Here is a 15804-nt window from a genome sequence, read left to right on the forward strand (position 1 = left end):
TGTTTATCAGGAGTTAGGTTCTATTCCTCCGTACTTTGTGTGTAAAAAGGAACAGTAGACTGCCAACGCTTTTCTAATTAATCAGCGGATCTACTGATATAAGTTCTTTGTATCCAGCTAATATTACGAGCGTGAACGCTGCAAGAATTGGGACATCTCTTGTCGCCTATCATCCCTTGCCTGAAAGTGAATCAGTAGAAAGAGAATGGAGCCAAATGCTGAGTGGAGTGTTAGCAAGGCAAGACTCATTCCGGGCACGAAGACGCTCTCTTACAGAATCTTCGACAAACGCCACAATAACAAGTAGCCTTTAAATAAATAACAAACTGAATTGAATCTAGTCAGTGATTTTATTTTACAATAATATGCGTTCAAGGTTTTCAAAAACAGCTCATCGCATGCCTTCCAGAAATCAGCAGCAGTAAAATACAAGCGCTTGCGTCTTAGCTCATGCCTCCTGCAAAATAGCTTTCAATTTAGGCTTGGATAACTGTGGCCTTGAAGAAGAAGATGTCCAAGGGTGGCACGGTCACAATGATGCTTTGATGTGGATAGAAGTTTCCCACGAAGGCGTTGTCGTGGACCAGGTCAGTTACCTGATAACCAGCCGCGCTGTCCAGCCCCAGGTCTGATATGCTGAGCACCACTCTCGTGGGTCCGCCGAACGCATTGGCGTTGTGCACCAGGACAGCCATGGACATCCTGCCGTCGGGCAGTTTCGGACTTACCCAGCGGGTCCATACGTCCGTGTTGTTGATCTGGCGATAATTAGAGAAACATCGTTGAGTAGCCCAAAATCAGTCGTTCAAAAAAATGTTAGACCGCGTCACTTCTTCTAGAAGCTAACAATCTGGGGAATATTCGGAGGACAGTTTGTACAGACTACCTCAATATTACCTCGAGCACTCGTCAGAGAGTTTCTCGAAGCTTTGTAGAAGCGCGTGTACTTGAAATTGATTAATTGCTCTGGAAACTTAATAAAGAGGGTTCTTTAAGGCGTTTTTAAATGGTTAGCTCTTCATATTACAACTCAGAATGACAAAATTAGAAAATGTTTCACGAATGCCGTTGCTCAATAATATTTTTATATGGTTTCACTGAGATCCGTTACTTATTTTTTCGTTTATGTATTGATCGATTAACTGAGAAAAAAATGCAAGTTCGAAAAGAGCCAATTCTATCAATTATTTGCATCTTACGGCAGATTGTCATCACACTGGTAGAGTGAAAGTTACCAGATATTAAGCTTCAACAAAGCTGATATATCTGAGGAGTTGTGAACTACTGCATGAGGAGAGATCAATGAAACATCAATAGTGTGCATTAAAAATATAATTTGGCATAGAAAAAGTCCACCTGGCAACTAGAAGGGTAACAAAATTGAAGCAAAATACCATACAGCCACTGGTTGTCATACTGTTACAGGCTCATTCGAAGAGAAAAAACAGACTGTTAGCATCTCTTGCTGCTTAATAGTAACGAAGAGCAAAATCGCCTTACGCCAGTGATTACGGATAACCTAACGACAGTATTTCATTTCTGTCAAATTCAATGGCGTTCTCAAATTAGCAATAGACGGAATAATTAAAGTCGAGACAAGCTTTCAACTAAAAATGAAAAACAGTCTGCACGAAGTGTCACTTCCTACAAGATAGCGAATACTTCACTACCTTCGACAGGCGCCTTCCCATTATTCCGAGCGTGTCTTGGTTCACGCCGATAATGTACTTGTTAAGAATCAGTTCCTTGGATTCCTTGTCGATGCTCCTGAGATCGTTGGACATGATCATGGGAGCGGCCATTATGGCCCAGAAAGCCATTTGCAGGCGCTGCTGTTCGATGGTCAAGCCATAATTTCCAACGACGATCTGAAATGAGATGCTGGAATTACATGGCCCATGTTCAGTGTAGCCATGACATGCAGGCTTCGAACGGTAGCAACAAAGCATGCCAAGAAATCGGGACGTAACGCTTATTGATTACGATTGAATAAAGAACATGCCGCATCGGGATCCGTCCAAGCCCCCGGTCCGGACACCTCGGTCAGTATGTCCTGGTTGGCGGCTTCGTATTCAACAGCGCCGTAGATACTGTCCCATGAGTAGCCGATGTCGTCGTAGTTCCTCCACGTGTTGCAGGTTTTCGATATGTTCTTGTAGTTGGGCTATAGTGAGTGAGAAATGAAACAGCGTTCATTTGTGGCTGCGCGGTTGTTTTCATTTGAAACGCGCAGAGCCCCGGTAAAACGCGACTTGGAGCTATTTCGAGAACTGAGCGCCATAGAGACAACGTTCGCCGCAATCAGAGTGTGTATTCTAAAGCTGTGCATCTCGCATAAGGTCATACCTCATTAGTAGACTTTTTTTTGTATTACTCTCACTGGATCTTACGTATTCGCTGCCTTCTCTTACATGTATCAAATTATGGTCGCGCAGATTTGTGTTACGAATACGCACTGTGGATCGAAACACTTTTTCAGCGCAACTTGTTTATTATAACAAGATATGCCCAGATGCTGCTTCTCATCTGCGGTATGTATTTTATGGCAGTTTTCGAGATACGTTCCCGTGGGTGTGGTGATATATTAATAGTAATGGGCATTTAGGCCTATACATGTATATGAGAGCAATGTCAAGATTGGTTACAGTTAGCAATGTCAAAATTGGTAGCATCCAAACACATGAAGTCTACTGCTTTCCAGCACCAGCCATGCAAGTGACAAACCATGTCACTCACCGTGATGCCAGCTTTCTGCTGGTAAAGGGGCCACTCACAAGAGTACACCATGTCCCGTCCAGTGGATCGGATAGCTTCACCCATCTCCGTGTACACTGCAGTATTTTTTAAAACTGATTTGCAGAACCAAAATAACAGCTGATAGTAGTTTCTACTCGCATTATTATTCCTGCATCTTCAGCTCACACCTCACGAAAATTTTGAAAACTGCATGAGCCTCCCCTGTGGTAGGAGGCGGGAAGTTTGAAAGCTAAGCAGCACAGTGTAAAACGCTACTACAATAGGGTGTCTCGAATATTTCAGATGTCCAGAAAAAAAAATAGTTTCAAATGGCCAAAATACGACCTGCTCTCCTCTGAGCCAACCTTGAAAGTGGTACCGTTATATTATCTCATAATAGTTCCAATTGTCCCTTACGCCAATTTGTGTTGCCAAGGGTGGTCTACAGGATCCGGCACATCGCGGATGTGATATTATTTTATAGTTACATGCTCACACTGTATCAAGGAAACCTTCGCAGAAGCATGCTTGCAATCGGCTCTGCACATTTTTTTTCTGCTAGATAAGCTAACCGGCAACGAAAGTAGCAAACCAAGAGGTTTTACAAACATTGTCATTTTCTCTGCTGAGCGCAATTACATGCAAACGCGGTACTACGAACTCTACGTTAGTATACTCAGTCGACGAGCAAGGACTTTGATAGACCACATATAGTCCAACTAGAGATGTATAAGTTAAAAACAAAGGAAAACATACGGTCGTCCATTTGTTTTGGATCCGCAGAACAGCCGTCGGCCTTAATGTAATCGACGCCCCACTCAGCGAATGTCTCAGCGTCTGCCTTGTAGTAGCCGAAGCTTCCAGGGAACCCAGCACAAGTTTGGGTTCCAATGCCGGTGTAGATGCCAAACTTAAGTCCCCTGTAATGAACCTGGATACCAGAAGGAAGAAAGCAGCCGCTGTGCAAAAACCTTCCGTGAGCATCACATGCTGCAACCATGTACATTAATTCTTCCGTACCTCGTCAGCAACAAATTTCATGCCCCTCGGAAACCGCCGCGGGTCCCCAATAAGCTTTCCTTGGCTTCGGTAGTAGAAGCTCCAGCAGTCGTCTATAATCAAATACTCGTATCCAGCATCCTTGTAGCCGTCGTACACCATTCGCTCGGCCATTTCAGAGATGAGGCTCTGACTGAAATAAGAGCATCATGGGCACAAAACAGGTATTTCAAACCACGTAGGTGATTACTGTACAATACAACATACACCAGCATCCCTGTAGCCGTCGTACGCCATTCGTACGGCCATTTCAGAGATGAGGCTCTGACTGAAATAAGAGCATCATTGGCACAAAACAGGTATTTCAAACCATGTAGGTGATTACTGTACGATACAACATACACAGGCGGGTGCGATCGCGGCAGTGGCGGCCGCATTTCGATGGAGGCGAAATGCTAGAGACCCCTATACTGTGCAATGTCAGTGCACGTTTAAGAACCCCAGGTGATCGAAATTTACCGGAGCCCTCCACTACGGCGTCCCCATAGCATGAGTCGCTTTGGAACCTTGAACCCCACATTTAGTTGAGACTTGTAAAGTGGAGTAGGTTATAATTAGAGAGTAATTGCTGATTAGTGTCTCCATACCAGGACGAATTGTTTACACTGCCAAGATTCTGAGAAAGTTGTGTAGTTTTCTTTATGTAGGCGTATGGGAGTACTCGGGAGTATGTTGATGAGCAATTACTCTGAATGATATAGTGAGCTAGATTTGTTCTAGTAAAATGCATTTAGGGGAATCCCCCAAGGTGCAGTTTATATGAAATAAGGAAGCAATTACTCATTAGCATAACTGCTTCCTTATTAGAAATTTTTAACTTCAAAAGATGTGAAAGAAGTTTAGCTTTTCTTTGAAGCTGTATGGCTGCGCTTGGATAGATGCAAATGAGTAATTATTCCGTTGTTATTGATTTGTTCTATATCCGCTAGGCAGGACAAGGAGACGTCGTGAATTCTGTATCCTACGTACACAAGGCAGGACCTGGAGACGATCATTAAATCTTTCTCCTACACCCATAAGACAGGACAAGAATACCATCATTAAATCTGTTTCCTACATCCACTCTGCAGGACAAGGATACGATCATTAAATATCCATTCTCTGCCGGGAAGGCAGCGCAGATATCACACACTAGCTTAAGCCTGAGTGCTTTTCGTACTTTTGCTCGTTACGCCTCGAGCATCTTGCATTCCGAACTGTTTTGTTTGGATTTTGTCTCTGCTCCGAACACTCGCTGCGGAAAAATCCGCAGCCACGCTTCACACAAAATCTATTTTGTACCAAAAGTCTCATGAGCACAACTGGGACCATGTTTACGGATAAGTTAGGTTAAGCAGCCGTTCAAGGGCCCGACTTACACGCAAGCAGTCTCGTTAATGCGCCTCGAGTATAAAGTCCTTTATATTCATACAAGTTACAAGCGTCGTCTGCAGCGGGACTGAAAAGTACAAATGTGCAAATGAAGCGTCTGTGAACGCTGCAGTAGTGCCTCACGTCTGCAGTGCGTGCTGCTATGCTTTGATCACGTTGCTCAGGGCGCAGCAAATATTTTCATACAGATCCTCACTCAAGCGCTTCATATGCAGGAGCTATGAGGTTCGATCACCAGTTTCCGCCGGGTATCCGCCGTCTTTCTGCGTGATCTGCTGCATGGCTTCTTTGTTGCCAGCTTATATTTTCCTTCTTGTTTTCGTTTTGTCATATTCCAGTCTTTCTTGGCTTCCTTTTATTTATTTATTTATTTATTTATTTATTTATTATTCCTCAAAGGTCCCTTTCGGGACATTACATGAGGGGACTTTGACTCTGTTTAGTCTTTTTCTGTTTCAGATTTCTGGCTGCTGGATATCGGCCTTCATGTGTCGTCTCCTTTCCTGGCCTGGGGTTCCCTGAAGTCCCTGCTGTGTCTTCATCGTTTTTCTTCTGTTGTCTCGAACTGCAACTTGGTGTTTCTGTCCTGGGGCACGACGCTTTTCATAGTTTTCCGGAAAAAAAAAAAATTTAGAGTGTTAGCTATTATTAGCTCGCTCCTCAGTTTTGCACCATCGTCGTCGGCATCGGCGTCCGCAAGGCCATATGCCACTCGTCACCTGCCTCGGTTGGTAGGCGCCAAAGTGGAGAGAGTGGGACCCCTTTCCAATTTTAGAGAAGAGGAGAAGGAAAAGTGGGAGGGACAAAATCTTCCTGTCCACATCATGGGGAGGTTAGATAAAGGAAAAGGTTTCCCCTTTTCCTTTGAAGAAGGGGAGAGGCTAGGAGGCGACTTTAGCCTAGCGGCTTTCGCTTCCGTCTCGGTTGTGAGAGGAGGCTGGTTCGAAACCCACCGAAACCAATAGTATGATGCACTCGCAATGATGCTGCTGTATTACCGTAAGGCAAAGTTACGAGGAGAGGAAATATTATTTTTTTTTTTCAGCATTTAGCTCCTTAGACGCACAGTGTCGCGATGTAGCGGCAAACTGTTTCCACGCCGTTTACTCATTTCTGCTGAAACATTCATGTCAAGTTTGATGCGGACATGTTCTCAGTAAATAGCGCTTTCTAGTCAAAATGTTTGGCGTTACTGTTTGCAAGTTCTGTGTTGAAAAAAGATCGCACGAATACGCGACTTCCAGTCAGCGTTCAACCATTCTTCATCTCTCATTTCTCGAGAAATGTTGCATTTTAACATGAAATTCGTTCAAGAAGAAATTGCTTGATGTCTGTGGGCCTTTGAGTGTGTTTTTTTCGACGCCTTTAATTGGGTCTTTCACACAACTCCGAGGAGCTGCATGAAATGTATCAAATGCTAATGGTTGTCAACTGGTAACAAACGATTTTTTTAAGTTAAAGAAGGTAAAAAAAATTTGATATTGGCGTTTGAATGTTCGCGCATTGGCTAGCATAATGTAAAGCTAATTTGGGCAATATGAGGGTTAAATTGGCTTTCAGTCCGCCAAAGTACTGCTGGTACTGGCTTCCTCTATTTTCCATTTATAATTTGTAATTTTATTAGAGGACAATTAAGAGGCTACAATGATTTCCGCCGGTCTTATAATCGGTACACGCTTTTCCCTGGCATGGTGCTTGTCTTCTTGAGGTGAACGGTTGAAAACATGCGCCTTTGGAAACACCTTAAACACACCAAAATACTTTAACCATGGCACTTTTTGGCCAAGCTAAACTTGTGCTATTAAAATCAAATCACCGTCACCACAAAGCCTTTATCTAAGTGGTCCTCACCTATTGGTACCCACTGTGATTATGAACTTAGAGTGGTACTACGCTTAACAGCTTAGTTTACACAATAAAGAAATTTTCAAGCATATCGCACTGCAGGGGACAAAAAAAAACTCTTCTAGGTGTAAAAAATCTGGTGGAGAAATCCATACCTAATTTCCGTTTCATTATAACTACGGATATCGGCGAGCGCCGTGGGGCGAAAAAAAATCGCGATTCCACTTCTAAACCCAGCATTGCAATACTGATCGAAGGGGCTGGCATCATCGCTCACTCGTTCCTGGGCGAAACCGCCCAGTTTGGCGGAACACGGGTCAACTCACGTCAGGCAGTTCTCGTAGCGACCCAGAGCACACTGGTTGCACATGAACCTGGTCCAGGTGATCCACCCCATTGGAGGAGTGCGGGCCAAGCCATTCTCCAAGGACACCGCTATCGGCGCCGTCAGAGAAAAAAGAGCTAAAATAATGCACAGTTTTCGCCAGAGAGACATTGTAATGGCTTTCAAGTGAAAGCGCCTTCATCGACTTGCTGCTGAGCGCTTGAACGCAGTAGGCTCGGACCATGGAATCCTGCCGATATGCCGATAAATTTATCATCGATGAGGGAGCAGGCAATAAATGTGTGGGGGGAGGAGGGCTTTAGGTGTGGGCAGCAAACATTCTGCTGAAGAGATAAAAGGCGTGTAGTCGTCACTGATTTGCGATAAAATGTACTGCCTTGCGCCAGAGAGAGACTTACCCTACGCGTCGAGATGATCAGCGAAAGCCTTCGTTGCGTCAAATAGCGATCTGTTTCTAAAACAGGGGGAACTTCAGTTAACATATATTTCATTGGTACTCTCTGGCAACGAAATCATGCACAGAGTTAACTTTGCATTTTGAGTATGGCAGAAAGTGGTCACTGTTGCCACCCAAAAGAAAACACGCGGCGCTGTTTTGTCACTGCGTTGCTGTTTTCGGCGTTTTTTTTTTTACGCATTCTGTTTTCTTTTTTTTTTCCTGTGCTGTTTTGTAGCTGTGCCTTTTTTTTACTGGTTGTTTACCTTTTTTCGTGTCTCCAAATCACTCAAGCTCATTCAGTACTGACACCTGGTGACATGTGCTCTCATCAGATGGTTCACAGCTTGCGTAGCAGGAAATAGCTGCCGAGTAGTGATGCGGCCATGGGTTGTTTTTACAAAGCATGGTGCCATACTAGACACTCATTACACCACCGCCCATGATAGGAATTTGAGATCAAACAGACACACTTTTTGGATACCCTATTAGTGGCTTCATAGAAGGTTGCGGCCGAGTACTACACCACGGTGGTCAAATCTGTCTCTGGTGAGGGAGTGCGTTGTCGGTTCTGGTCACCTAGATCAGGCCGCACCTCAGGCCTCGCTATACAATTCAATCGACACGCTGAGTTTGTTTGTTTGTTTGTTTGTTTGTTTTGTTTCAATTGGAGAGACATGGGATTTAACCGTAGGCCTTTGCCCTACAGTGGGCGTAGTCAGGCTGATGATGACGATGATGACTACTAGAAACGTCCCGGAATAAAAGCACACTTTACTGGGTGTCAAAGCGCAGGCCTCACTGGGTTTAGAGCCTACGCCCCTTGTGTGCGCAACCGATAAAATGCGGGACGTCTTAATCAGCTCCGCTATATCTGCATTGCATGCATGCAATTTTCTAGGAGGCATTTTTATTTGCAAAAATCAGTAGCCTACGTTGAGCCTGAAAACCCTTCATGTCAGAAAAGCAAGGCGCAAAAATAAGAAACAGAGCTAACATATACGAACGCTCATTACACGCTACATTAACAACGATAAAAAGAAGTCTACCGTGTCGATGAACGTAGGAGAGCACTAAAGGACAAAACAACAGTGCGTTTGTCTAAAGTGGGGCGCACAGATAACAGAAGTGCACAACATCTACACCTCACACCGCCTCTACGACTGGTGTCAACCGCCTCCTCCAACTGCGACAGAAATAAACGAATAAAAAAACAACTCACTGGAATAGATTCGCAATACAATTTTGCATGATAACTCCGGTTGTTTTTAAAATCGACTTCGTGCAAGGATGTTACATTTCGGGATGAACCATTTTCACGAATGTTTAATGCGACCTCGACCAAAACTGCATATATTTTTTATAGATTGATGACATCATGCTATCAAGTTACACGAGTGACGGGAGCCAGGCTGTTGCGCCTCCCATAAATTGTATTCATATTCTGCCACCGATGCGAAAGAAGACCAAAGCTATCTTGGTCCTCGACCTTACCAAAGCGTTCGGTAACGTTTTCACCCGGCCACTCTCGAGATCTCCAACATCTTAATGTTGACCCCCGAATGTACACCTACATCCAGGACTTCACTAACCCAACAGCAGTTCTTCGGGTGGCAAAGCAGCAGTCTCAACCAATGCACATGGGTGAAAAGGCGCCCGTGAAGCAGCAGTCCTCTAGCCATTCCACTTCAGTGTGGCCCTCTGCCGCCTCCCAGGAAGACCTAACATGATCCTGGGGCTCAAACACAACGGTATCGTACCTCGTGGGCAGAAGCGGGCTGCGATGAGGCGCATGAAGATATCCTCCAGGCAGGCATCAACGTCTTCCGTGACAGCTTTACTCAACGCGGGCTCTCCTGCTTGCGCACCAAATATAAATATACAGGATGTTTCACCTAACATGAACCAAGGATTTAAAAAAGGGGGCTCACCGCAACTTGGTGAAACCAAAGCCATATTGTTTCCGTCGTGCGGCGCTACCGAGAGTATGTTTTTAAATTCCGCTTAATTAGTTCATTAGCTAAGATTAATTACGCAAATTTGCTATTATTCACCTTAGGGCCTTAAGTTATAGAGGGGGATAAGAAAGAACCAATCCAACTTTTTGTAGCAACGTATCTCCTACGGGGTCCTTTTTCTTTTTCGGCGTGTAAAGAAAGCCCGCGAATTTTGAAAAAAAGCCACGTGGCTGCGTTCATGCGCTACCGTATTCAAGCGGTTCCAACCGTGTTTTGAACGGAAGAAACGTGCGCGCTGAGCGTGCCAAGGTGAGCGGCCGCCGCTCAGTTCGACGGGCTGCAAAATGATAAAAATAAAAAAAAACGGACGCTACCTTGAAATACGTGACTCCACTGCTGTTCCTTCCTTTTTTTGTTTTACCTATGCGATGGTTCAGTAGAAGCTCCATCTGAATTGGCTGTCGATGGCCTGCTTATCACTTATCACGGAACACGGCGCGCGTATTTCTCATTCCACGTGCTGACGCACTTTCAAGACGATGCTGAGTGTGGCATCGGCCACTCACTTCGAGACGGTGAGCACGCACGCTTCGTTCACTCAGGACGCTCTTGGCAGCGCTACAATAATGTAGCGCAAGAGCGCAATCACGTGGTTTTTTTTTTTAATAATTCGGGGGCTTTTTTTAATGCTCGAAAAAAGGACCACGTAGAAGATATGTTGCTACAAAAAACTGGATCGCTTGTTTCGAGGCCCCCTCTACAGCTTAATGAAACGCACGCAACCATAAAGCGAATGTAAAAAATTGTGCGTAAATAATATTAACTAATTAACTAATTAAGCGGAAGTTAAAAAATACTCTGAGGAGCGCCACATGACGGGAAACGATGTGCATTTGGTATGACTGAAACAGCGCAAGGCCGAAGGCCAAAGAAGAGAGCAGAGGAAAGGTAGAAACGGACAACACAGCGCAGAACCAACTCGCCCATCAGTTCGTGCTTTCAAGCACGAACTGATGGGCGAACCAAATGCTTTCAAGCATTTGGTTTCAAGCAGCCCTGGGGCGCCACTTTTCTTTATTACTTGGTTCAAGTTATGTGAAACACCCTGTATAGTTAACCGGCATCCACGACTGCTTCGGCACCCTGATGGACCCCCAAACCGCACGTACCTGCACATGAGTAACGACCTAATAGACAAGGTGCATACGATTCGAGTGTTGTGCATTTTTATCCAAAACAACTGCCGCAGTAGAAACGTAAGCTGAAGCATAAGCTCAAGGGAGCCACTCAGCAAACTACCCGTCAAAGCGCCTCAAAGCAAAGCACCTCTACGGAGAAGCCCATAGCGGTAGGTCTCTACAACAGGACCGAAGAAATGACCGAGGCTCACCTTTATTCCCAATATACACTGCTTACCACCACCTCCATCTCCAGATACTCCTTCAAAAGCTTGGTATTCACTACGAAGGCAACCACCCTTCCGCGGACCATCCGAGCTCGCCTCCTGGTCCCCACAATTCCCAGCAATATGCCCCCTTACTTCATGTGGAAGGACAGCAAGCAAGGTGCAAACACTTGCATTGATCGCTACCATTAAGACGCAGACGTGGTATACGTGGACGCAGCGCATCGCGCCATCTACCCTGCTATGACAGCGGTGGTGACAGAGGTGAACGGCACCCCCCTCACTAGTTGCACGCAAAGCGCAATCGACACACAGGTGGCCTAGAAGACAGCCATCGCGCCTGCTCCCTCCACCACAGCCATTATAAGCGACGTAGTCCAAACGCGCCGTCCAAAACTACGCTCGCGGCCGGATCTCTGCCCCTCCAGAGCGCTTCCTAACGCACAGCCAAACTTCCCACTCTGTTAGCCTCATATGAGGCCCGGCTCACACGGCAACACTTCCGCCCATGACACTACCCGCGAATCAGCCTACCGGGCACAGGCAGGAGCGCATGCCGTGGGTGTCCACAGCGATAGGCTCACCAAGTACCACGAAATAATACAAGCCTACTTACTGGACCACCGCAGGTACCCGGCGGGACTCAAGACGCAGTCCAAGGGCCATGAGCATGCCAGGCGCCGCCTGCAGACTAAAACATACCCTAACACCCCACTCTGTATGCCCACATCTACTCCGGCCACTACTTCAATGCGTGCAAGCTTTGCATTGAACCCGCAAACCTAACCCACATTCTGTGGGCATGTCCGCGAATATCAACCCCCCGAAGTAATATCCACACCAAGGAGCAATGGGAGTTACTGTTGCGCAGCTCCAGCTCTAGCGTTCAAGCGACGGTAGTGGTCTCGGCTGCGTAGGCCGCCGGGGCTCAAGGGCTCTTCGCCGTCTAATTCGCCATCCTCCCATTTTCATTGCTAATAATAGTCCATCAATCAGTCACTGCGGAGTGGCAGAAGAGGACGGGATAGTAAGGCTTATCAAGACCACACTCATGTGTGAAACAGAAATTTGCATGCGTATTTATTATTTAAACAGCACATATCACGATGAAACAGACTTTTAGTCATGTAAGCAAGATGCCCATTGCAGCAGGCGCAGCAGGTAGTCGTCGCCCGCGCAGCTCGACGCTGGTTCGCCACACTCGCGCATGGCGACGTCCAGGAACAGCGTCAGCTGGCGAGACGACGGGGCCGCAGGCAAGACGGGCACCAGCCGGGGCAATCGAGGCGTTGTAGTTGTCGAAACAGATGTTCGCCGTGGGCTGCCATGCCGTAACAGGATGTTGTGCCCCGAGGCTCAGCTGACGATCCCTCCTCGGCCCGAGCGCCACACCGAGTGCAGCCTTGATCAGCATCAGAACCAGTGTGCCGTCGAAGGCGACCATCTTGGCGACCGGTGAACGTAGTGGACCGGCGACGAGTGTTGCTCGATTAGAGGCAGAAGCCTGACCCCGGACGAAGTGCTGTGCAACATGGCGGCCATCGATTCCCTCTTCTAGTGACGTGGCTGAAGGACAAGCCCAGAGGGAGGGAGCTTGATCTTTTCTCCTGCTGTGGCTTCGGGGAGGGCCCGCAGATGTAGCCGCGGTATTCATGGTACCTGTGTTCGGAGCCGTCGCTGAGGGAGCTTCTTGGGGTGGCAGGGGGTGGCAGTCGGAACACTGCGGCAACCATCGACCAGGAGACTGTTCCACCCCGCTTCTTCTCTCTGAAAGGCCCAATCGGGGAGACGATGATGATGATGATGATGTCCTCAGGCTGAATGGCACATACCCACGGCGGGGCGCCGCGGGCTTCAGTTCACGTGCAACGGCTCGTCTTTCTCCTCTCTTTTAGAGTCACGGAAAAATTTGTATTCCCTCTTGGGCATTGATATTGAGAAATAAAAAGCGAAGGACTAAAGAGCATTTCCGTGGTGCACCCGACAAGGAACAGAGAGTAGCTGGTAGCTGCTTCTGATACCAAATCAAAACACATCATAACAGACTCGCGTTCGGCGTGTAAAAATTATGAGGCTGGCTGGATAACTCCACTAGCTGAACGGATACTAAGGAACTGCAGCCGAGACACCGATCCTACTCCTCGCTGCATAGTATGGACTCCGGGCCATCAGGGCCTAGCAGGAAACGAAGCTGCAGACGCGGCGGCCCGAGCACTCATTCACCGGGCGTTCCCATTGGCTCCTGAGCACCTGAAACCTGAAGGTGGCTCTTTAGTTTCGTTCAAAGATATAACAGCTTATTATAAAGATAGGCACCGCGTGTACCCAGCCCCTGCAAAGGGACTGAGGAAAGCAAACGAACGCGTTCTACTTAGACTATTCACTAATACAATGCTGTGCCCGGCAGTATTAAAACACATCGATCCCGCGTTCACTGGCAGGTGCAAACACTGTGGCGAGGTGGCTGACACCTACCACATGGTTTGGGCTTGCCAGCGCAACTCAGCTCTCTCCCCCCACCCCAACCCTACCAGAGAGGATAGGGAGGCGGCCCTGCTTGGCTCCTCGGACCTTCAGGCCCAAAAGGCTTTGGTCAAGGGGGCTAAGCTGGCGGCTTCGACCAATGGGGTCCCGGAATAGGGACTCCACCCATTGCGGGGCTCTTTAAGAGAGCTTCACCTCTTTTATTAAATAAAGGCTTTTCATCATCATCATTGCTGCCTTCTTTTCATAACCTGTCTCACACGGTTTTCCTGCCTAAGGGTAACTTTTGGATTGGAAAAATTTGGCTTCCTAGCTACGCTAAAGTGAAATCTAGTAAAAAAAGAGCGTTTATTCCCTGGCAACAACATCAGCATGAATGTTCAAATATATTAGTATAAGATTAAGTTGAGATGAGGAATACGAGAGAATTCTTCAGATATTTCAAGGAACATTGCATCAGCTATTTATAGCTGTTCTATAGCTGCCATGTACTATGGTTAATGTAAGACAAGGAGAAATCCGCCGATTCACTGTCGAATGAAATTTTTTTTCTGAAAAACCTGCTGGTATTTTGAAGTAATCTAGTGCGCTCCAAGCAGCTACGAGCGTAATAATGACTTGAATGCCGCTTGCGAGTTTTTGCGTACTGAACAAGACGGGATAGTAGTGACGTGCTAAACTCCGTTCACCTAATACCAGCACTAACAACGCGTAGCATTAACAATGTCAGCATTACTTGCTTATACTAGGACAAGAATATTAGACTGGCGCAGTTAAACGCTTTATGAATATTTCGTCTCGTTTCTACCTCAAAGTGAGACCTCTTCAGTGCACTTACACTATCACAAAAGGCCAAAAAATGTAGATGAATTTGCCGATTTTATCGCATGGCAATTTCCTAGTGACAGGTCTGCCTTCTCAGTGAAAACTTGCCGCCCGTCGGCATTATATTGCCACGTATCATTGTATTGTTTTTTCGTTCACGCTCAAGGCTGCAGGAAAGGGTTGTTATCACTTTTGTTCGTGGCGCGAGAAGCGCCACACTAATCTCGATTGATCGCAGCCATGAAAGGCTGCATCTAGGTTTTTCCAGATTTCTGTAGATGATCTTGTCCTGCTATCTGGAAGTTTCCTTGCCGGCTTTAAATTGAACGATGCCACGAGCAGCGGGCATTCGTAGTTCGACGATTGACAAGCACGCTTGTTGCTTACGCCGCCACCGAGTGATTCAGTTATTTTGCGGGCGCAAGTCAGCCCAAATAAAGAGCTTCGTTTGCAAGTCTTTCTGGTGTCTTCCTGACCGCTGGACTGCCGTCACTACAACGTGACATCTGGTGGAGGTGCGGGGTAGCCTTCCATGTACCGGACACCCCCAGCAAGTCGCGACGCCAGCCCTTCGAGTCATTCACCGGAGGACTTGACTCCAGTCTACCACGCAGCCTCTTGGAGCCTCCAGCCATGACTTACGCCGCAGTAGTGCGCCGTCCTGCACCTCGACGACGGCACCTAAGCCCCTAGCGCCATTAGCCAGCTGCGCTGGAGCGCCGCCCTCTCGCCCCAACTCGCCCGTCCTACGAGCGTCGTACACGGCCGAGGAAATGCGTCGAGTGGAGAACACCCGACCAGCGCCGCCCACAATGCTTCCACTGCGGAGAAGCCGGTCACATTCTCCGGTACTGCCCACACAGGAGAATGGGCATCCGAGGGTTCCCTTAAGACGCCCCACGACCCCGACCCGGCCAGCGACCAGCCGAAATCGAGGATTTTTTGCTTCGGGAAGGATACTCATCACCGAGCCGCCTATCGCGTTCTCCGTCGCCATCGTCACCGCGCAAAGTATCTCCTAGCCGAGGCTACGCAGTGCGTGGACGCTTCCCCAGCCCCCGAAGTTTAAACAAGCAGCCTCTGGAGGTGAGGTTGCTTCTGAGCGCAAGAACTAATAAGATCCTCCATCGACGAAAACAGAAGACCATGCCCCCTACGACGATGACGAACCCTACGACGACGACGATCCCTACGACGACGACGATCCCTACGACGACGACGATCCCTACGACGACGACAATCCCTACTACGACGACGATCCCTACGACGACGACGATTCCTACGACGACGACGATTCCTACGACGACGACGATTCCTACGACGACGACGATTCCTACGA

At 47.3% G+C, this 15804-nt stretch overlaps 1 protein-coding gene across 6 annotated transcripts in view; it reads right to left on the reverse strand.

Moving 5' to 3' along the window:
• Positions 1–331: 331 nt before the first annotated feature.
• The window catches only part of LOC149372280 (alpha-galactosidase A-like), a 29993-nt gene continuing 14520 nt past the window's right edge, over positions 332–15804 (reverse strand). For 2 of the 6 annotated variants that reach the window (XM_089566724.1, XM_089566722.1), the window contains 6 exons: positions 3757–3928; positions 3493–3667; positions 2737–2831; positions 2003–2164; positions 1671–1868; positions 332–758 (listed from right to left, as the gene is read on the reverse strand). In XM_089566724.1, the coding sequence (XP_089422850.1) occupies positions 477–758; positions 1671–1868; positions 2003–2164; positions 2737–2831; positions 3493–3667; positions 3757–3909 (1065 nt within the window). In that variant the 5' untranslated portion in view covers positions 3910–3928 and the 3' untranslated portion in view covers positions 332–476. Of the gene's footprint in view, positions 759–1670; positions 1869–2002; positions 2165–2736; positions 2832–3492; positions 3668–3756; positions 3929–7337; positions 7681–7755; positions 8998–9553; positions 9651–15804 lie in introns of those variants that run through there. The other 4 variants (XM_089566720.1, XM_089566719.1, XM_089566721.1 and 1 more) reach the window with 4 other exon arrangements.

Source organism: Amblyomma mixtum, chromosome 1 (genome assembly GCF_055824585.1).
Source record: "Amblyomma mixtum isolate Tamu chromosome 1, ASM5582458v1, whole genome shotgun sequence".
Classification (NCBI taxonomy): Eukaryota; Metazoa; Arthropoda; class Arachnida; order Ixodida; family Ixodidae; genus Amblyomma; species Amblyomma mixtum.